The sequence below is a fragment of the Camelus dromedarius genome, chromosome 7, assembly GCF_036321535.1.
Source record: "Camelus dromedarius isolate mCamDro1 chromosome 7, mCamDro1.pat, whole genome shotgun sequence".
Taxonomy (NCBI): domain Eukaryota; kingdom Metazoa; phylum Chordata; class Mammalia; order Artiodactyla; family Camelidae; genus Camelus; species Camelus dromedarius.
Window position 1 is genome coordinate 15,780,498 of NC_087442.1, and position 21,990 is coordinate 15,802,487.

Below are 21,990 nucleotides of genomic sequence, written 5' to 3' on the forward strand. Positions count from 1 at the left end.
GCCAGGTCGCCACATGGGACACCAAGAAGCTTCAGCACTGGCCAAGGGATGCCTAAGAGTTCATCTGGGCCAAATGGAAAAGAAGACAGGCTGCTTAGGGAGCAAGCCTAGGAACTCAGCATCTGTAGCTACAATCGATGCCAAGGGAGGATTCTGGGTCATTGAGAGAAGCCAGTCAAGTCTGATATACCATCCCATTTGTCTGAAAAATCCACCTACAGATACTGAAGATGCTTAAGACACAGAGACATCTTACCTAAGGAATCACTTCTAACTGAAAAAGCATCTTCAATAGAAACCTAAGTTTCTCAGCACCAATTTTTAGCATATAAATTAGCAAAACTCTTTATTCAAAGGTCAGCAGCCTTTCTACTGAATGGCAGGCGGTTTTCTTGAGCAGGTGCAACTTCACTGTCATTCGGTCGACTTTCTGTGTTTACGAAGTGTGAGGGCCTCTTCTTCAAGCTACGCGGCGGAATCGCCTTAATTCCTTTTGTCTCACTGCACATATCATCTTTACTTGCAAGTCTGACACAAGTCCCCTGGTCCTTATTACTGAAAGCAATGGCTTCTCAAAAGTCTCCACGGCTCATTATAAGGTTCATACCTCTTTTATCTCATCTGGGGGAAGCTGCTCCACGTTCTGTAGCTTGTTGACACTCCTTCGATGACTGTCATAATAGCTGAAGAAATCGTTAGCACTCTGTTTCAGCAGGTAGACAATAATGCCCAAACCAGGTAGGCGCCAGTATGGAACCACTGGGGCTTGGGTATCTAGCAGAGTTAATGATTAAAAAAAAAAAAATTCTACTTACAACCATTTTATATGAATTTCAAATGGCCTGGTTTCTAAAAAGGAAAGCCCAGGAATTTAAGAGCATGTAAACCAAGCCAAGAAGAGACAGTTCAAAGAAGTGATTAAGAACTACTGTAATGAGGCAGGTACATAAGGCTGGAGCCTCGAGAAAATAAGGATATCTGGCTGATGGACACCAATAATGCTTACCTTTTACTGGGTGAAGACCTCTTTGAGAGCTCTATGGAAGTTACAGACCTTTACACCCATCTCTCCACCCCCTACTCTCCACCCCATGCACACAAATGCACCGTTTGTAGTTTCCTGACCCCAGGTGAGTAACTCCTGCCTCACCCTATGGCTCTAGTCATATGAATTCATTTCTAGTCTGCATCTTTCTTGTTGCTGAATTCCCAGCTCAAATCATTCTTCCAAAGAGACAAGAACACTAACAAATATTCAAAAAATGTAATTAAATTTACAATTTAATAAGTCTTTTACCACAACAACTCCATCGGGATAGCAAAACAAAATGCTCTGCCTTTTACTTGACTACTTTCTGATGAAGGTGTGAAGGAACAGAGCAATGCTGGAAAAGCTGTCTGCTGAGGGAAGAACTAGAGAGCAGTAATGCTAGAAATGGTTTGTGTGGGGCAAACAGAGCAATCTCCTCTGGTGACAGAGGGATTTCTTGAGAAATACCTTAGTAATTTCAAGTTTAATTTGAAGATAATCTTTGTTTAATGGCCCCAACTGCCATGAATACTGAAGGAGAGATCTGTGTCTGCTTCCTTCCAGATGGTAATCTCCCTTGAATTCACTCCAAAGTCAAATCTCATAAATCCTCATGAGGAGAGGAAGAGTCCCTTGTCAGTGGACGTGGCCACCAAAAAAACCATCTTAGACTCATTTGACTTGCCAGGTTTCCTTTACCAGTCTTTAGTGAAGATCTGACAGTCCTCATGATACAGGTCTTTACAGAGACCCTTCTCCTAGTGAAATTAGGTGCCCTGGTCCCCAGATAACATTACATGCAAATAACCCAAATGTCTATCAACTAGTGTATAATGGTGGTATATTTTTAATATGGAATACTAGTCAGAAATAAAAGGAACAAAATAGTAATACATTCACAGATGGATTTCTAAAACATTGAGCTAAATGAAGGAAGTCAAAACACAGAAAAGACTACATACTATATGATTCTTTTTATATGAAACACAAAGGGGCAAGAAGAAACTTTTAAGGAGGAGGGAATTTGTATTTTGGTTGTGGTAGTGGTTACACACTATATATAATGACCAAAATTACTCAAACTGTATACCTAAAATGGGGGAATTTTGTTGTATGCAAATAAAATCTCAATAAAAATTTTTTCTTAATTCCACCAGCTGGGACATTGTATAATGAAGCTAGACAAACAAGAGTTCTTAGCATAACTTATATAAATTAGAAGTTATATGCTGTTAAACTAATACAGCTTTCATAATGTCACTCTGTTAAATACATACTTTATCGGATTAAGCAATTTTCAAGGAAAATACGATATATAAGAGGATGAAAACGTGACAAAACGATTCTCAGAAACCGCAAACAGAAGATTTACTGAAATCACCACCAGTTCATTACAACCACCAAGATCCAAATGGGCTTTTGGCTTTTGAATGTCCCATGGGAGAACAGCTTTAACCAATGCAAAATCCTGCTTCATGTTCTAAATCTTCCCTACTGGGTCATTAAGAAATAATAGGCAACATCAGTTTACTAATTATCTAAATTTTACTTTGCTATGTGACAGAAATTTGGAGCTATGATACAAAACCCAACTAAAGCACTAAATTCAGCTTAACATGATTTAACATACAAACCATTTATTATATTTTCATACTTTTTACCCAGCTTGTTTACTCTCCACTTCTAGATTCTTTCTTTGGGGTTCAAGTACTATATAAAACTATATTCTTCCCACATGGCTCTTCCAGATTCAGCCTCAGAAAATCCTGAATGTCTCTATTCTCTCAAGCTCTCCAGCTACATCCACAGGTCTGACAATAGTACCTCCTCCTCACCCCTTCTTACAGAAGTCATTTAAAAAAATTTCCCATCAATTACTGGAAAAGAAAAAATTACATCTTACTGGAGCCAACTAGACCTTGTCATAATCCCAGCAACTTCACTCCTCAAATACAGGAAGAGAGAACTAGCTCACCTTGCCGGGGCCCATCTCTGTTAATGGTTTCTGACAGGCTGGGGGTGAAGAGACACACGGCACTCTGTACAGGGGAATTCTGTAGCATGAGGGACTGGCAATATTCCATGACATTGGCACAAATCTACAAAGGAAGAACAACAGGAACAAAAATATTAGCTCCCTAAATACCCTAATATCATGGAAATTCATATTTGAAGGAGAACAAAGTTATAGATCAATTTGTAAAATTACCCACATCTGTTATTTTTCTCAAGTATTTCCAAAAACATAAAAATCTTAAAGAATAGTTACACAATTCTCATTCCTCTTACCTGCTGCATAGCCAGTTCGATCTCATCTTTCTTGCTCACTCTATCCCCCTCCACGTTACCATCTTGAAATTTAAACTGACGCAGTCTGTCAGAGCCACCAAAGCGACTTAGTAGTCCTAAGCACTGGCGCTAAGGAAGAAAAAGATACTTTGTTCATATCTAGTTGGATATGTTTAAAGTTAGTGACCTCTCTTTCTAAAGGGATATAAAAAAGAAAAATTCAGCAGGCAGTAGAAATCACTCTTTACAGCATCTGATTTCTTACTTCCAACTGAGTCAGCTGAACTTAGCACTACTAAAATCCACCTTTCTGCAAATGTATTTGTTTGGCAGTCAACTCATTAAAAATCAACATTTTTTAGCAGTTAATCCCCATTATAACCTATGTGCTTGCCAAAAGATTTCCTGTATCACACCAAATAACTTCTTGGTAGATACCCATTACATAAATACTAGTCAATAAACAATGAGAAGCAAAATAAGATGGCAAATAAAAGCAAGTCCATGATAATCTTATCTACTGAGGCTCAAATGTAAAGGCTGTTACTCCTGTGGCTGCTTCGGGAGATTTCATAAAGGAGATGGGGGAAAAAAGGAGATGGGAACACAGAGGTAACCTCGGCAGATAAAACACAAAGGTCATTTGTTTGAAATGTTAGTACTTTTCGCCTGAGAATACAATTGTTCCTCAGGTTTTCAGAGGGAAAGGACAAGCTTTGCAAAATTGGCAGTATGTCCAGTGGTTAGCATATGGGTTTGGAATCAAGAGATGTGGGTTCCAGTTATAGGTACATGACTTTTTACTATGTGTCCGAAAGCCTCTAAGTTCATATTTCTACAGTAATAATACCAACTTCTACCTTATAAGATTGTTGTTAGGGTTACCCGAGACATTGAATTGTATTTGAAGTGCTTAGTATATAGCGTTCTGCACATAGTAAGTGCACAATAAAAAAATGTATTTTAAAAATTGGTATTATACACACACATACCTACCTATACAGATATAATACATATATAATATCTGATTTAAACTGATGTTAGTTTAAATTAAAAGTTTGGATAAAGTAAAATATATTCAGGAGACTATAATTTTAACTTACTTTGCCAAAATAGCTGTTATCTATTTTTAAAACTTGAAAATGGTTGTTGGCTACTCTTACAGATAAATCAAATGCACTAATGCATTTCCAGAGGCCACGTTATGAAAGAGCCATCAAAAATATTTTTTTCTCCCCACCAATGAAAAAAGTTAGAAGACTGAGAAAAAATCAGAGTACTCTGGCTTGGCTGGAGAGAGTGCAAGCCTTTCTGGAGTGCTATCTGACAATGACTCAAAAAGTACTACTTATATACCCTTGGATCCAGTGATAACGCTTACGTTATTTAATCTATAGTTTAAAAACTGGTACACAAAAATGCTTTTGGCAGTTTTTATTTTGGAAACTTGAGTAATAGCTCATAAAAAGAGGATTAGTTAAGAAAATTACTGTATCAAAAACAATTCAATATAAATTCTACCTCATACATATAATTCCTCTGCTGTCAAAAAAAGTGAAGATGTTCATGTCAAAGCAGGCCAGGAGGCTCCCAGAAAGACTGTGATAAAATACCTAATTGATAAGCTATCTAATATGTTTGAATATACTGGAAGGAGATTATACAACTCGAGGAGAGTTTGGGAGTGAATTAGAAATAAGTATATAAAACCAAGCAAATAAAGAAACAATTTTTTACTCTAGGGAAAACATAAAGTTGCACAGGAAAGTAACATATGGCCCATGGTTTATTCATAAATTACATAGCAGGAATAATGTGACACTAAATATTAATCTAATCAAATCATATGATTAGGTTGAGTCGGGGAGGGTGTGTTATGAAAAATGTACATATCGTGTGGGGGAAAGAACAGGAGTAAAGAGATCTAATTCTCATCCTCCTTGATGGAAGGTCAATAGATGATTACTAAAACTGGAAAATCAAGTAGTACCAACACAAGCATGTTATTCAGAGATACCAAAGAAGCAATTAAAACCACTGAAAGGGTTTACCCAGGTCCGGGGGCAGCAAGGGGAGGATGGGTGAGAGGACGGCTGTATTTTGTTACAAGTCTTATAGCTGCTCTTTAAAGAAGAAAGAATCAGTTACCTGGAATCTTCCAATATGTCCCTGTAACTCCATTAGAGAGCCTTCATTTACATCAACATCAAGTTCACTTAATATACCTATAAAATTTAGAATGCTTTAAAATGTTGTATTATAATAGACAAAATAAAAACATTTTAAAAAACTAGAAAAAACAGTTTTAATACTTTATATTCTTTAATGCGTGAATAGACAGACTCTGCCATGAAGGAGTTTTGAGACATACGACTTTACAAAGATTGTAAGTGTACCATCACATGTTCATTGCTATGAAATCTAAATCTAGTGATATTTAAAAGGCACTTTTAAAAGTTTTTGAGAAAAATCTTTTTATTTATAACCATAAAAATTAAAAGTGTTCTAAACTCAGCAATAAATTACTTTCTCATGAAACAGTTTAGAATATAAAACAGTAAGACTGAAATACATTCCTTTTTTCTTTTAACTCTTATAGGTATTGTATTATTTGATTTTTTTCCCTTTTCCATTGGGCAAAGTATAGCTTGCACAGACACAGAAGTTTCCATTCAATTTCTCAGCTTGGACTCATTACAAAATTCCTAAATCAAGCTGATCAAGCTTTTATAGTACCATGAGCTCTCTTCATTTCTATTGAGCCCTCCAAACAAACCCATAGGTCATTCTCCCCACTGGTTTATTTCTTTGTTCCCTGTCTGCCGTCATGCTGAGAAGAACCCACCTGAACCTATCCTAGCCTCCCTAACTTTCCATGTGTTTTCACAGGTCCTTTAAACCATTTCTTACTTCCAATTATACACTTCATAGCCCATAACCCAGAACCTTATCCTTTGCTCCTTATAATGACAAGCCCTCCTCTTTCTAGATTTCTCAGCCCATCACCTCAACACAAATGGAAAATACTCATATGACCTGGCACACGCCGGCTTGTTACACCTCACCGGCGCCTCACTGTTCCACTGGATCCTATCCCTTCCCACCTCCACCTCCTCTGGGAGTCTGCTCCCAGAATCACTTCCTTCAATTACGTTCTAAAATTTACCCTGCCACAGAGGATTTTTCCTCACCATCTGAAAATGTGTTCAGGTCCTCCTTGTACTCCAAAACAAAACAAAAGCAAAAACTTGATTAATATCAAATTCTGGAAATATTTTTTTTCCACATTTGCTGCTTGTAATTCTTACACCTTCTTTTTCCTTTTTCCATCTTAACCCCTTGAAAGCTGGAGTTTGCACTTAACACCAACATGGAACTTTGGCTTTTTCCTGTTTGTCCTTAAACCTTCTGATCTCTGCAACCTGTGTTGCTGTTCCCCACTTCTTTCACTCCTCCTGCACAAAACTGGTGCCTCTATTTTAAAAGACCACCAATTCTCAGATACTGTAAGTACTTTCAGTTGAATGCCACCTGAGTGTTGTGTACCATATATATCATCCTCAACTCCAAAACACTGTACAGAATATCTGTAGGTCACAGACAAAAAATTAGCCTGCTGATATGTATTTGAGGAGGTACAACATATCCAGTACTGTGCTAGTATTTAAGACAAAAATATATTGTGAAATTATATGATAATACAAAACCATATGCAATCAAGGGCTGAACTGGGAGAGTAGGGTTGATAGGGGTTTGAATTGTTTTTTAAATTGTTTTTTAAAATTAGGAGGGTATTTGTATTATCTTAAAATATATATATATTTTAAAGTATATATACCTGTGAACAAACACTGCCAGGAATTTATCAAACGCACCAGCTCAAATATACAAAAATGCATACATATACACACAAGTTATTAAAGGCCACACTATTTGAAATTTTTAAAAAGACTGGAAATAGTCAACATGTCATAGGGGTCTGGTTAACTACATCACAACTGGGAAACTATTCAGCCAATTAAAAAGAATGAAGTATCAACAAGGACCTATTGCATAGCACAGGGAACTATATTCAATTTCTTGTAATGAGCGGTAATGGAAAAGAATCTGAAAATATATATATATGTATGTGTACGTATAACTGGATTGTTTTGCTGTACACATGAAACTAACATTTTATATCAACTACACTTCAATTAAAAAATAATTTAAAAAATAAAAACAAAAAATTAAAAGAATGAAGTAGGAACTACAGATGCTGATGAGAAAAGATCTCCAAGACATAATGGGAGAAAAAAATTACAGAGCAGTGTGTATGGTATGATTTCATTTGTATAAGGAGGAAAACAATTTATATACATATGCAGAGAAATTGCTAGAAAAATGAAGTATAAATGGATAACTGGTTCCTTTTAGGGAGCAGATATTGCTGGTCAGGGTGCTTTTACTCTTGTTTTATTTTGTTAGAATTTATCATGAGCATATTAAAATAAACTGTGCTTTTCTGAATATAACCTTAATACAGTGACAGGGTCAAATGCTGCGATTAGCAAAATACAGAATGTTCAAGTGTTTACAAAAATTAATGAAAGGAGAATTCATCAATAAAATCACCCTGCCAGAGGATTTGATAAAAGGTAAATTCACTCTATACCTGCTCAGGGCTTCTGGACTAAGATAGCAGAATGGAGTAGTATCATAGAATGTCCCTCCTGTCATCAACCTACAAATAAATGAAATTCACCAAAAAAAAGAAAGAGGCCAACTTATGCCATAAATACTAAAGAATGGTGATGGTTAAGAAAAAAAGAGAGACAGAGAAAATCCCAGGGGAGTAAGCAGCACGATTCAACTCATGACTCTCATCCCACCCCTCAGAAGCCGTACAGAGGAAAGAGGATAAGCCAACAAACTCCAGCAAATTCTCGTGGAGACCCTGCAATTTGCAAAGAGGCATACTGGAGTGATTAAGTAAATTAAGTAATTAGCAGAATTAGTAATTATGAGAAATCAAGGTAAAAACCATTAGGAGGAGAACTACTACATAGCACTACAGGATCTTAGCAGAGGCAAGAAGGGTGGCCTGTCTTGGTGTCATCTAAGGACACTGGAATGAATCAGGGAAATGAGCATAATACGCACACAGGACTGAGACACACCAAGGCTGGGTGGAGCTGATGCTGGGATCCCCTCAGAAGGAGCACAGGCTCCAAGTGCCTTAATACGCACTGCTCTCTGCCCTGCCAAACTCTCTCCTCTTCCCAGCATGAAGGGCTCAGGCACGAAGGCATGCCCGGAGAGGAAAAAATCCTGGGGGTGGTGGAGCAGAACCAGGGGTTGGTCTCAGACTTCTTCAAAGCAGCATAAAAACGGGGGCAATATGGCCTCGCAGTTAGGTGCACAGGCTGAGGCCACACTGCCTGGAAAACCCTACAGTATTATCTGTGTGACTCTGAAATAGTTAACCTCTCTGTGCCTCAGTTTCCTCATCTGTGAAATGCGGACAATAATGGTTCTACCTCATAAGACTGTTGTGAGGATTAAGTCAACTAACATGATGTGTTTAAAACAGTACCTGGCACGTAAATGCTTAATAAATACGAGTTACCATTAATATTACCAGTTCTGAGGAAAAGAAACTCATACTTGGCCATACTGTCACTCAAGAACAAAGGCAAACTTAAGACATTCATAAACATTAGAGAATTCAAGGAATATTATCTACTTTTGCTTGGGGAAAGGGTACTCAATACAAATTAAAAATACCAAGCGATAAACCAAAAGAACAAACTCAGGAATGGTGACGTTATGGGAGGAAAAAAAAGAATTGGTGTTTTTCTGTGAATCCATGTAAATAAACAAACAAAACTAAATAGCTGAGGTATTATGTTGCAGGACTGAATGTAAATGGTATTTACTTGAAAAAGTAAAGATAATATATAATATCTGTAGGTAGAAAAAAAAACTGTAAAATAAGTCATTACTTCATCTTTCGTATCAGGAGCTAGTTAATTCTGTCTAAAATCTACATGTAGTAAAAAAAATTTTTTTAATGACCAAAATATCTTATTAATTTTTCATAATCTTTTCTTCTTCTTAATCATAGAGATCTTTAAGAACTAATACTCTTGTACACTTGTAGTAAAGAAACATTTCTCTGGAATTCATCAGTGTCTTCAGTCTCTTCAATTAGTTTATCTGTTAAGTTCATGTAAAATAATAGCAGTTTTCGAAAACTGCATGTAAAAGGTATCCCATTCTCATAAGTTATCTCTGTATGTCCCTGTTTCTCTCCATCACACCATCTCCTCCACATGAACATACAAATAGAACAATGTATCAAAAGCTACTTACCAAATGTTAACGTTTGGTAATTTCTACATAGTGGGATTTTGAGTGTTAATTATTTTTTGAACTTTTGGAGTTTTTTATACTGACCCTATATCATTTTTATAAATGTATTACTTTTTAAAAGGCAATTAACTCTTAATTTTAATTTCCAGTTAAGTCATACACAGCTGCAAAGTAATAATAACCTCCTCCTAGCAAGTGTAGGTCAGTCTGTAAAGCACTGATAAAAATCCATTCAACATAATCAACTCACCAGGAAGTGCTGCTTTACTTATAATTCCTGTCAGCAGAGCCAATTCCTGCAAAGACCCAGCACTAACATCCTGACAGCGCAGGATTGCTTGTATGGTGTCGGAATGTGAAATGAGAAACTGTAATACCTAAGGAGAGGAAAAGGAGGAGAAATGGATATATGTTATATTCATCTGTTTAATAACATGGAGACAAGCAATTTAATGTAATGAAGATTAGACACGCAGCTATCTTTTGCACTTGCATAGTTTATTTCTTCAAGAAGCAAACATTTAACTAAATTTCACAAGAAAGCTAAGAAATTAATATATTTAGAAGCTACTGTAGAAGAGTATAACTTGGAACTATTGTATGAAAACTATTAATTGACCCCTATTTTATTTTTGACTTTTTTGAAACTAGAAGATGAATTTAAAATGAGTGCATACAAAAATGACTTACTGAATTCAAGTTGGCTCTATGGAAGTCTGGCTAGTGTGATATGGGGATAATCACATAAAAGCTTTCGTCTAATTCTCCTTTTGATAAGGTGAAAATAAAGAAGATATAAACCTTGACCTCCATACTCTTGCCCTTCCAGCTTAGCACTTTATAACATACCATCATAGAGGACTCATTTTCACATCCAAACATCTTAACTAGATTATAAATGCCTTGAAGGCAGGGACTCTGCCACAACAGTCTGAACATTTGAATCACTCAGAACTGTGCCCTTCTATACATGAATGCAGATTCCTGGCTCAGCCCATCACTGCTAGACATGAAATTCAGTAATCTGTATTTTTTAAAGAAGCTACTAAGATGATTCCACTATGCTCAGGACAAGACTGGTCTTATATCATAATGTCTTGCTTCTACTAAAAAATCTTAATCTCAATAAAGTAGAAGACAAAGAAAGTCTCCGAGTGTTAAAGAACTGACTCAAAGTCCATGTACAAAGGGAGCAGAATGTCCGCTAGACCAATGCAGTGTAAAATCAGGTGCCACACTACAAACCACAGCAGTCCACCTTAGTGAGGTAAGTCTGAAGATGGATGGTAGGGAAAGCAGATAAAATACCATAAATTATTAGGACACAGGTCCTGGGGGTACCACAGGTCAGAGCAATACAATAAATTACCTGCAGATTCATAACAACAAGCCCAGTTACCCACTGAGAGGCTAAACTGTATATTGCATTACTAAAGAAAAAATATATTTTTAAAGATTTCACTGAAAATCAATGAAAATAAAACTAACTTCTGGTGGTTAAAGGAAAAACATTTTATTAATTAGACATTCACATTTAAATTACTCATTCTTTAAATATCACAACTAAATGTGGTGTTATCATCTATCTTTTGTACTTTCTGCAAGGTCTAATAAAGGGTATGGCTTTCTCTAATAAAAACTAATTAAATTATAATTTAGAAGCCAGTTTATTTCTATCACATAGCTGCTTCCTTTTGTAGAAGAACAAATATATATCGCTTGCTTGCATCTCACTATTCTATTAATTAGCTGTAGTGTTTCATTCAAAAAAGACTATAGAAACAGGCCATGAAGTTCAGAGCAAAGGTCAAGGGGCTATTTTCAATATCCAGCTCTGCTACAAACAGACTGATTAAGGTAAATTCACTTAAGCATTCTAAGCCTAGGGCTTCTGCATTTGTAAAATAACGATATTTGCACTCGATAATTTCTACGCTAAGGATTCCTCTTACCTGCCCTGCTGCCTGCAAGTGCTGGGCCATACTAGACGTGAGGATGACCTGACACAAGCGAAGAGCTGGAAGGAGAATCTGGCGGTACCGGTCCACCGGAGTAGGGATGAACACTGGGGGGTCTCTCATACCAAACATGCTGGATTCATTCCCAATGAACAAGGAGAGAGCAACAGTCCAAGAGTTAAGGTACACGCCAACAGTCCCTGACCATCTCCATGGCAAACAATCACAGGGGGCTGAGTAAGATGTGAAGCTACTAATGAGTACTCTGTATCCTATATGTACAGTTAGTGCAAACAGAGTTATTTGAACTTTGAAAACTCTTAGTAAAGCCTATTTGCATAATTTGAAAAGACAATGCTTAAAATTCCCAAATGCACATATTTATTCTACTCTAAATGTTCCCTTGGGCCACAGAGACTATGAGTGAGAAACAGACAGAAACAAAAATTACTTTCCCCAAATTTCCCTCTCCTATACCCAAAGCCAAAAAGGAATCTACATCGTCCACTCTGTGAAATAGAACTAGATTTTAAAAAGTTAAAATGAGGTTGTAAAATTATTTAACATTTAAGATTACACCTCAGAATATTGTATTCATAAACTATTATTTATTGTAACTGTTTACATTTAAATTTTTAGACAAAAAAAAAGATCGCCTGTTGAAGAGAAGAGAATGAAAACAGAAAATGGAAATAAAAAGAAATAATAGAAAGGCTTTCCAAAGACAGGTGATAAAAATATGCCATGAACTGAGAAATATAATTAACTCAACCTCTTCAAATAAGGTGAGAATAATCACTCTCATGTTTAAAACTTTAGGAAGTGATATTTTAAAAAACTTTTTTCTCTAGAAGTAAAATAGTTCTATAGTTAAGCCTGAAAAACTCAAACATTCAATTTGGCAATGGATCGTTCGAAGAAAACTACTAAGACTGACCTAAATGTTATTTAATGCTAGGAGGGTGTGCTATTGGCCTAACAGTACTGCAGCCATGTAGACAAAAAAGAAAAAAAAAAAATCCATCATCAAACTCAACTGAGAAATCTGCTAAAAAGTTTGAAACTTAAAATAATTTCACTTGAAGCTTTCAAATTAGCAAGCAGTTGGTAAAATGTTAAAATGAGAAAAATATAAAATACTATTCAAGTCATTAGGAATAGAAAATCCACAACAAATTATAATTTCACAGTACTTTAAAAGGCCACTATAACTGAAAACATGTATTTCTACTGAACAGAACAATAAAGTCATGAAGAAAAACATCAACCAACAAAAATGCTCTCCCATTTTCCTCTTATGTTACTGCTCTAAAATGGAAAGCGTTAGGTCCCTACCCACGTTTACCCTCACTAGCAACATCCATTTACTGGTAAAATGGCTGGGGTATTCGACCAAAGAAAATCATCAAGACGAAAGAGTACTGCTCAAACACAATTATAAATGGCAAAATTATGTTTGGAATGTTTTCCTTAATAATCCTTTACTGGGAACTTTTTAAAAAGCCAATCAATATGGACACTTACCCCTGTGGGTCCATTTCTGGGCGCATGTCATAGACTTGGCACTGTGCCAGCCTCACAATCACCCCAGATCTCAGCAGCTCTAAAGCACCCTGCTGTATCTTAGCCACTCTTGTGAGAAATGCCTAAGAAGTTATAAAACAGCAATCATTAGTACAGAGATCATATGCAAGGATCTCATATAAAAATGAGACTTTCTCACGGCACATTTCTGATCTATAATCATCGCTAAAGAGAAGTTCTGGGCTAGCTATGACGGGGCACCCTATACCACCTTTACCATGGGATTTTTATGAGGAGTAAATGGCACAGCATATCTGAAATGCCACATGTGCCTCGCATGGATTAAGCATTCAACTAAACCGTAGTTTCTGTTATCATCACGTGGGCTTATGGAGGGTAGAAAAGACTGTTTTGCTCACAGTTTTGTCTCTACTGCCTAGTGCCATGCCTGGTATATAACAGGTATTTAATAAATACTTGTTGAATAAATGAAAGAAGGAGGGAAAAAAGAGGTAAGACTTTATTGCTTCTCTTATTGTGGCACCTGTGGCATTTTTAACCAGGAGGAAACAGAAATTAAAACAGATCTGGAGGAAAGGAAATGATATGTTCTATATACAGTACTGAAAATCCTGTGTTTAAAGTAGAACCAGCACATCTCCATTGGAATTTCAGTAGGCAACTAATGCAGTCTGATTTTTGTCAGGAAGCACATCTTTGCTCACTCTTCTCATAGAGCAGTGAGCATCATCTTGCTTCGCAACCATCAGCAATGTGAGTAAGCAGCTGTCTCAGCATCCAACCAACCCTCTCAGAATCATATCAACCCAATCTGGCATGCTCAGAAGAAACATTTCTAGCACTTGTCCCCAAATTCAAAACTCCTCAGAAATGATTACAGCTTACAAGATAGAAATATTCAAAACATAGGCCATGTTAATTTTCTTTAATACATCTTTAACCTCAAGAGGAAATGACCTGTTGATCTAACTTCAAATGAATATAAAGCCTTACCATTTTGGATTCGTAAGTATAAAGTGCTTTTAAAAGGGGAGGTTGTGGAGAGAGTAAGCTTTGCAAAGTGCGGTCATCTTCTACCAAGCTGTCCACAAGCACCTTCAAATAGCCGCTGTTAGAAAGATACAGAAGCCACTGCTGCTGCTTGTCTACGGAGACAATCCGATCAAGTAGAGCCAATGCCAGCATCTGCAGGGAAAACAAATCAAAGTCCAAAACACAGAGATGACTACCCAAATCAACAACACTAACTCCTGGAACTTTTCTTACAAGGAGAATGGCTGCCAGCAATACAACATTCTTCCTTTCCTTTTTTAAAAGTTGAAAGCTATATACCCAGAATCTCAATTTATTAATAAAAGGAAGAAGTTCAGGATAGTTATACTTCCGAAACAAAATTCAACACATTAAAGAAATGGCATTAAATATATTTTAGCAGAATCTAAACATTACTTGTTGGAAAAAAGAGGATTTTTAAAAATAGCTTTTCCCTCCAATGGTGAAGTTTTACACGCTCATTGTAGAAAAAAAGAAAAGTATACAGAAAACATATTATCTGATAAACACAGACAATTTTGATCTATAGCCTCCCAGCCTTTTTTCTATGCATAAAAACATTTTTAAAAACATAGTTGAGAGCATACTACAAGACTCAAATGCTACGTAATTTTCTCTCAGCAGGAAATTACCTCCTCACTGCAGTATGACACAATACTTAAAAGATATATAAATACACATACACCTCCACAAAGCAGAGAAAGATACACTAGTATAAAGGCTACTTATCCAGCATTCTTACTCAGATATTTATCAAGCAGCATCTCTGCTGTTTCTATTAGTGAAAGGAAACAAAATTAGCAAAAAGATTACTCTGAGGGTACATTCTGAACGAATTAAGATTCTGAACAGAATTAAACAAAACACATCAGCAAACAAAAAAATCCCAAATTAAAGCAAATAAGCAAATTCACTAAAATACATTACAGAAAATAATTCTCAATATGTAATATACACTTGAAAAGTTGATTCAATTTATACCTTAGTAAGTCAAAATATTTATCCAATTACAATACTAAGCAGGAGTTACCGTACCCTTCCAATTTCATGACCATCACAAGCATCTCGACAGACCACTTCCATAAGGGCGGCACCGTAGCTCTCAATGATGGCTATGTTTTCTCGCTGTAATTTACTAAATACATCTTCGGGGGCTGTCAGCCTTTCCCACATGGTTTTCTTGGCTAAAGGGTTATAAAGAAGACATGTAAAACACTTCAACAAAAAGCAGCTTGGTAACTGAGTAATTACACCTTACACACAACAAAAAAAAATCCTTCCATTACTGTCTGTACACAAAGACCCATAAACCAATGAGTCTGAGCAGGTAAACTTAAAGAACACAATGCACCATTCCATGAATGTACACTAAGATAACTAAGATGTCACTAAATGGCATTAGGAAAAGGCTAAACTATTAACGAAATCAAAATGGGGAGAAGGGCAATACAGAGATAGAGGATTAAGAGGTAGAAACTATTACGTGTAAAATAAGCTACAAGGATATATTGCGCAACACAGGGAATACAACCCATATTTTATAATAACTATAAATGGAGTATAACCTTTAAAAATTGTAAATCACTATATTGTACACCTATAAATTATATAGTATTGTACATCAACTACACTTCAATAAGAAAAAAAAAATCAAAATGAATTATGAGACTCCAAGAGAACCAATTTCTGTATTTATCCTGCTAATCAGTCTGTTTTTATCTTTGAGGATTTGGCTAACAATGGGTAAGCTAAATAAATTATGGTATATCCATAACTGGCAAAATCTACAGAGGTATTAAAAATGTTATATAATGACAGGGTAAAAGCTGATAAAATACTAAGTAGAAAGAAAAAGGAAGACATACATCAGTAAAAAAAGATGGCTGGCTATAAACAAAATGTGGTAATTATCTTAGAAGGGTAGAATGTGTGACTTTTCTTTTCCTTTTGTTCATTACTATATTCTAAATTTCCCACAATCAATATTTATTTTGAAATAAAAAATGAAAGCTAAATGATATTTTTTAAATAACTGAGTATTAATTTTTAGACGTTCTAAGGTTCTAGGACCTGACTCAGGTTGTAAAAAAGTAAAAGGAGTGGTGAGAAATGGACATCTAAATTTACCTCAAGCAAAAGGCCTGCATCTACTACACACTAGTGTTTTAAGTCATTAGTGGAGTTGGATTCAAAAGAACAGAGTCAACAATAGGCAAGATGTTTTATGAAATCCTTTTAGTTCCACTACTTTGACTAAAATCACAGATACAGTTATACTGTAATTCTACATCATACTAACACCTGGACCAAAAAAACTGAAAATCTCATGACAGGATTCTTAAAAATTTAATAATGGCAATGGAGTGTCTTTTCTAATTGTTTTTTTTAAGATGAATGGATACTCCGTTTCATAAACAAAGAACAACAATATTCCTGATCAAAAGTTACAATAGTGCAAAAGAATTATGAGCAGAGCAGAAAATTGCTTACTCTTACCATAATCCCTAATTCTTACTTACAAATAAAAGATACTATTGAATATCATTAACTGGTCAAACTTAAAAAAAAGAAAAGCCAGTTTAAAAGAAAAAAGAACATGTGAGAAAAACCTATAATAATGTTTAAAATTGCAACAATTTAAACAATTTTAGGAGTAAGAATTCAAACTGACATCTTCCATAAATCAACTATAAAGTTGAATGATAAGGTTCTACAAAAATGGAAAGTTAAAAATGAATCTGTTTTAAACAGCAATAGAGTCCATTTTATTAAAATTACAACAAAACATTCAAACAAGGCTAATCTCACGGAAATAAAACTAAGCAGGATACACTATATCCTCTACACCAAGGTACATACATAATGCTATAGGTTGGCTATATAAACTTTTACTAAAAACATTAATCTTGCACCAGAAACTGACACATTATAACTGACTGTACTTCAATAAATTTTTTTAATTAATCTGATTAAGAATATGCTGAAAAATGTATATTTGTGTCACTATCAATCTGTTTTTAAGTGTGAAATATTTTTATAGTACTAGAGCTTAAGAAACAGATCAATAAGGAAATCTAGAATATAATAATTGTGGTTCCTATTAAACATGTAGGCTCTGGTCAAATAACCTACATTTTCCTCCTGGTGATCTCTGGCAGAAACAAGAGAAAATAGAAAGCGAAAAGAATACAGACAAAGAGAGAGACTCATGATGTCAATGGTTGTCAGCTAACCCCCAGGAATTAGATATGCAAAAGCAATGTCAGATTTCAACTACACTGTTCTTAATTAGGGAGAAATATAAGATCCTCCAAATAATTTTATCAAAAAATATATAATCTTTGGTTCCTCCCTAGACCTACTGCATTGCCAGCTCAAGGTAATAGGATCTACTTACAGAGATTTTTGTTTTGTAGATGCCCTTTATATATTAGAAATTAATCAACTGTGATACAAGTTATAAACACATTGCTGGTATTACCTACCAAATTACAATAAGGAAAAATTATCAATTACAAAAAGATAAAATAAAAAGATGAAGATGTGACATGCTAAGGTTGAGAGAAACAACATTCTGCTACAAATTGAGAGAACTGAATTCTAATTCTCAGACATGTCACAAACAAGCAAGTCACTTAGCCTCTATTTGTCAGATTCCTTTTAAACAAAACAGGGAACATGGCTGCCCAGTACCCACTATATATGGTAATGTTAAAAATAAGGTAAAAGTGGTATGGAAAAAAAGTACACAAATATTAAAAATTCAGTTTTGTCTTTAAACAAATGTGAAGTAGGTACAGTGTCTGGCACAAAAGTATATGCTCAATAAATGTTTATTAAATTTAATATTTCTAACTTTAAACTTAAAAAAATAGTATCTAGGGAATAAAGTACTTTGCTATTTAAAATAAATCAAAATAAGCAATAATTATGACTAAGAAAAAATGATTAAGGGATAAAAGTAGATCACTTAATTAAAAACAAAGGAGAATTTTCTTTTATGATCTCACTATATTCACATCTTGATAATGACTTCTTATACAGCATGTTGTAGAACTCCACCTAGTGGTTAAGTGGTGATTTTTGCCAATTCAACTAAATACAAAGTTAAAATTTTTCTTTCAGTCAAGAGGAAAATGGGGGAGGTGTGTTGGCAGAAAGCAGTGGGGAGTGAAATCTCCATTACTATCTCTTAAAAAAGCTATTTGTTTAAAAAGCGTCTCTGAACTATTATTTGTAATGACCTTAAAGGTATTTTTGTGCATTATTTAAGCTGGTAGGACATTACTATAAATATATCACTTGGCTATTATTACTTTCTAAGAAGATATTATGTAAAAAATTAGAAACAATTTAAATGCTTATGAATAAAGCAAATGGTTAAATAAATGTTACTTCCAAACTGTGGAATAACAGACATTTTTAAAGATTCAACTAGATATGTACTATTTGTGTTGTTCAATGGGACCAGAGGTGAGAGGGAGTTATAAAAATATACAAGCTAAAGTAGTATTTGAGGGTTTGTTTTTATCTCTCTCATGTACTATCATCACAATCTCAGAAAACTAAACATTCTTCCTTGACGTTAGAATAAGCAATTTAATGATTCTATCCACAAAGAGTCATTTATTATTGCTTGGCTTATCCAAAGATGAAAAAGTGATTCTTAAAAAATTTAAAGTAACCCCCAATCTCTAAGAACAGAAAAGATTAGAAATCTCTCTAATTATACCTGCTTCTAAGGTGTCTGGTTCATCTGGTCTCTGGGCAATCTGTAAGTAATAAAGCAGAGAGCCATATAGGTGTGTCCTCACTCGCTGGAATCCACCACCTAGGAAAATACAGTAAAGTAAAAAACCTTTTTTCAAATTAAGGTTAAAACAAATACAAAAGTTGTAATTTATAGAAAATTTAGATTAAAAAACCTGTCTTCAAAATGAAGTCTAACAGTTTCTTCAGTATGATGTGAAGTGAAGAATCGCCAATAGAAGCAAAGCCCACCACTGGATTTTCTGCTGGAGGAGGTGAGGCGAAAGGACTATCAAGCATAAGCGCATAATGGGCCTCTCCGGGTCCCAAGACCAATGGTTGCTTCTGTTCTGTGCGAACGGCTTGGCTGAGGTGAGCAGTCAGGGTGAACACAGCACCTGCCACCACAGGCATTAACTCCTGTGCTGCTTCATCATCCAGTATCTTAAAGCAGAAAGACAAATCAGAGTGAGGATCCTGCTTTCAGCTACAGTCATTAACATGTTTTATACATTTAGCTTTTCATCTGCCATAAGAATGTAAGAATGGAATTGTATTGTGCAAAGAAAATGAAAGCTAATATATAAAAAGAAATTTAAATAGGATGCTGAGTGATGTGTTCTTAACCAGAAGAAATCCCTATTATATTTCCTAAGGTTTTCAAAGGAAATTGACACAATGGGCTTACCACTAGAGTGTTCCATTTAGTATGTCTAGGGTAGGATCTGTTATGTTTATTTTTAAAAAGCTTCCTAGAAAATTCTGATACACACTCTAGTTGAGAGCCATTACTGTACAGAGTTAATACATTTCTCAAGGAAAGTCTTAACACTGGCATTGCACAACTCTATTTACTCCAAATCTAAAATGGAAAAAGAGGAGAGTGGCAAACTATTTAAATGATGTAAATATTTGTTCAGCAGTATAGAGTAATTTAAAAAGCATGTCACCTTATCATGCACATCTTGTAAAATATCACGAATAATCAGTTGTCGATCCTCTGTCTGAATGAGGTCCTGGGGACAAGCTGTCAGTATAATTTCTACCAGCTGCCTCCATGACTCCAGTGCGTGCCGTTTTGCATGAAGACACTGCAGCAGCTTGTTTCTTCCTACCACATACTGAAGTATAGTGCTGATTTCCTGAAGCCACAGAAATTGAATCACAAGGTTAACACACAGGCAAATAATGTCTTTTACCAACAGGTTTATATTTTTAACACTGCCAGTTGATCTGAAAACATTTATAGTATACTGTGGAAACCTTATGCATGCATGCCAGCCAGCAGATAACTTTTCATGTTATACTGGTGGCCAGAGCTATGAAAAATAATACATAAGGCTGTGTGTGTGTGTGTGTGTGTGTGTGTGTGTGTGTGTGTGTGTGTGTGTGTGTATTTGTGTGGGCGGGTGGGTGAGTGTATAAGGCAGAAGGCAGAAGGCAGAGGTGATATGGGTGGAAATGAGTTTTTTAACCCATCTTCCTTCTTGCAACTGTCTACTTATACTTACTGTGGAGCATGAGAGTTGCCTAAAACTCAAGTTCAATGGCATGTTTCCTTGATGTGTCATTTATTTCTCTGTCTCCTGCTTTGGGCTAGCTGGCTGTGTTTCCATTTCCATGTATGTGGTCCTTCCCATCTGACCTCTTACCCATATTTCCCCATGTGTGATGAGAAACGACTCTTTCCTCCCTCACTGAGAGGGAGCAAGTGAAGTCTATTACACAATATAGGCAGGTTGTAAATCCTCAACTAGCTTAGCAGAAAAGATGTTATTTACTCTGGCATCCAGACATTAACCCGAGTTCAGCTTATAACGGCTCTAAATCAAAACTGAAAGATTAAAGTTTAATTTTTTAAGTAGTTTACTGATTGATGAACTAGAAATCAATTTATTGTTTTTCAATCAACCAGTTGTTACTGGCAATTTAAGTAGTTTAAGCAGTTAAAAGGTTAAACTGACATATACTCAACAGGGCTCACCTCCATCAGTAGAGGTCTCTGTCCTATGGCTGCCATACCCTGAAGGGCGTTTACTTCTGCTACCAGAACTCTATGGAGAAGCTATATAATTGAGAAAAGAGAAAAAATAAGACCATTTCAGACACCAGTAGAATAATTACCTAGCAATTACTATAAACTGCCCTAAAGGGAAAAGTTTCAGATGCCTTTACATGTGAACTAATAGTGGCACTGTCCAATTTCTGTCAAAAACAGTGGGTATATCCCATTCCAAACAGTGGTACCAAAGAGCCTCTGTGGCAGGAAACTCAGTGCAGCCTGGGTATCTTCTTCCTACTAGTGAGGCCATTACCACTTACCTGGTAGGGAGTTAAACAGTTAAAACCACTCCACAGTCATAGCTGGGCGGCATGACTACTAAGAGGAAGGTAACAGGGAACCCTGTAGTGTGGCCTATTCACTTTTATTTCCTGGCTGTTTGAAAAGTGAACACCAATAAACCACTATTTCTGTTAGATTAAAAAAGTTATTTTTTCCTAACAACTCAATGCCTGAACTACTTAATACTGTACACAGTCTAAAACAATGCTCACCTTGACATTGCAGACTGTCTGTCCCCGTAAATTCTTGTGTTCACAGTTAGCAATAACTTGTTCAATCTGGGCTCGATCAAAGAAATCCAACTGCAAAGGCTCAGGGATCTCCTGACTGAAGTCAATGGAGTCGAGAATACTTAGAATTTTTCGACGCACTAGAAATAATAAAAAGTAGTTCAATTTTACTTGGGACACTGAGGAGAAGAGCAAACCATTGTACTCAGCTCACAAAGACAGTACTATCATTCTGGAAACTGAAGACTGTGCTGAAATCTAAATTTGATTTTATTTCTAATATATCCATTTGCAAAATTATTTTTCCCATCCTATCATTCTAGTTATAAAAAATTTTTTTGATGATAAATAACCCTTTACATAGCTTTTCTATACCAGTTCAGATTTTGCAGATAAAGGCATTATTTCTCTCCTGAAATTTTAGGCAATTTGATATAT

General features: G+C 35.6%; 1 protein-coding gene across 2 annotated transcripts in view; it reads right to left on the reverse strand.

The window, feature by feature from the left end:
* NUP205 (nucleoporin 205) overlaps positions 1-21,990 on the reverse strand; it is a 65,909-nt gene that overhangs the window by 3,926 nt on the left and 39,993 nt on the right. For both annotated transcript variants that reach the window (XM_031455440.2, XM_064487333.1), the window contains 14 exons: positions 21,535-21,692; positions 20,963-21,043; positions 19,929-20,120; positions 19,155-19,422; positions 18,962-19,060; positions 15,265-15,413; positions 14,170-14,361; positions 13,156-13,277; positions 11,626-11,764; positions 9,924-10,050; positions 5,468-5,544; positions 3,320-3,448; positions 3,006-3,129; positions 608-774 (listed from right to left, as the gene is read on the reverse strand). In XM_031455440.2, the coding sequence (XP_031311300.2) occupies positions 608-774; positions 3,006-3,129; positions 3,320-3,448; positions 5,468-5,544; positions 9,924-10,050; positions 11,626-11,764; positions 13,156-13,277; positions 14,170-14,361; positions 15,265-15,413; positions 18,962-19,060; positions 19,155-19,422; positions 19,929-20,120; positions 20,963-21,043; positions 21,535-21,692 (2,024 nt within the window). The remainder of the gene's footprint in view (positions 1-607; positions 775-3,005; positions 3,130-3,319; positions 3,449-5,467; positions 5,545-9,923; positions 10,051-11,625; positions 11,765-13,155; positions 13,278-14,169; positions 14,362-15,264; positions 15,414-18,961; positions 19,061-19,154; positions 19,423-19,928; positions 20,121-20,962; positions 21,044-21,534; positions 21,693-21,990) is intronic.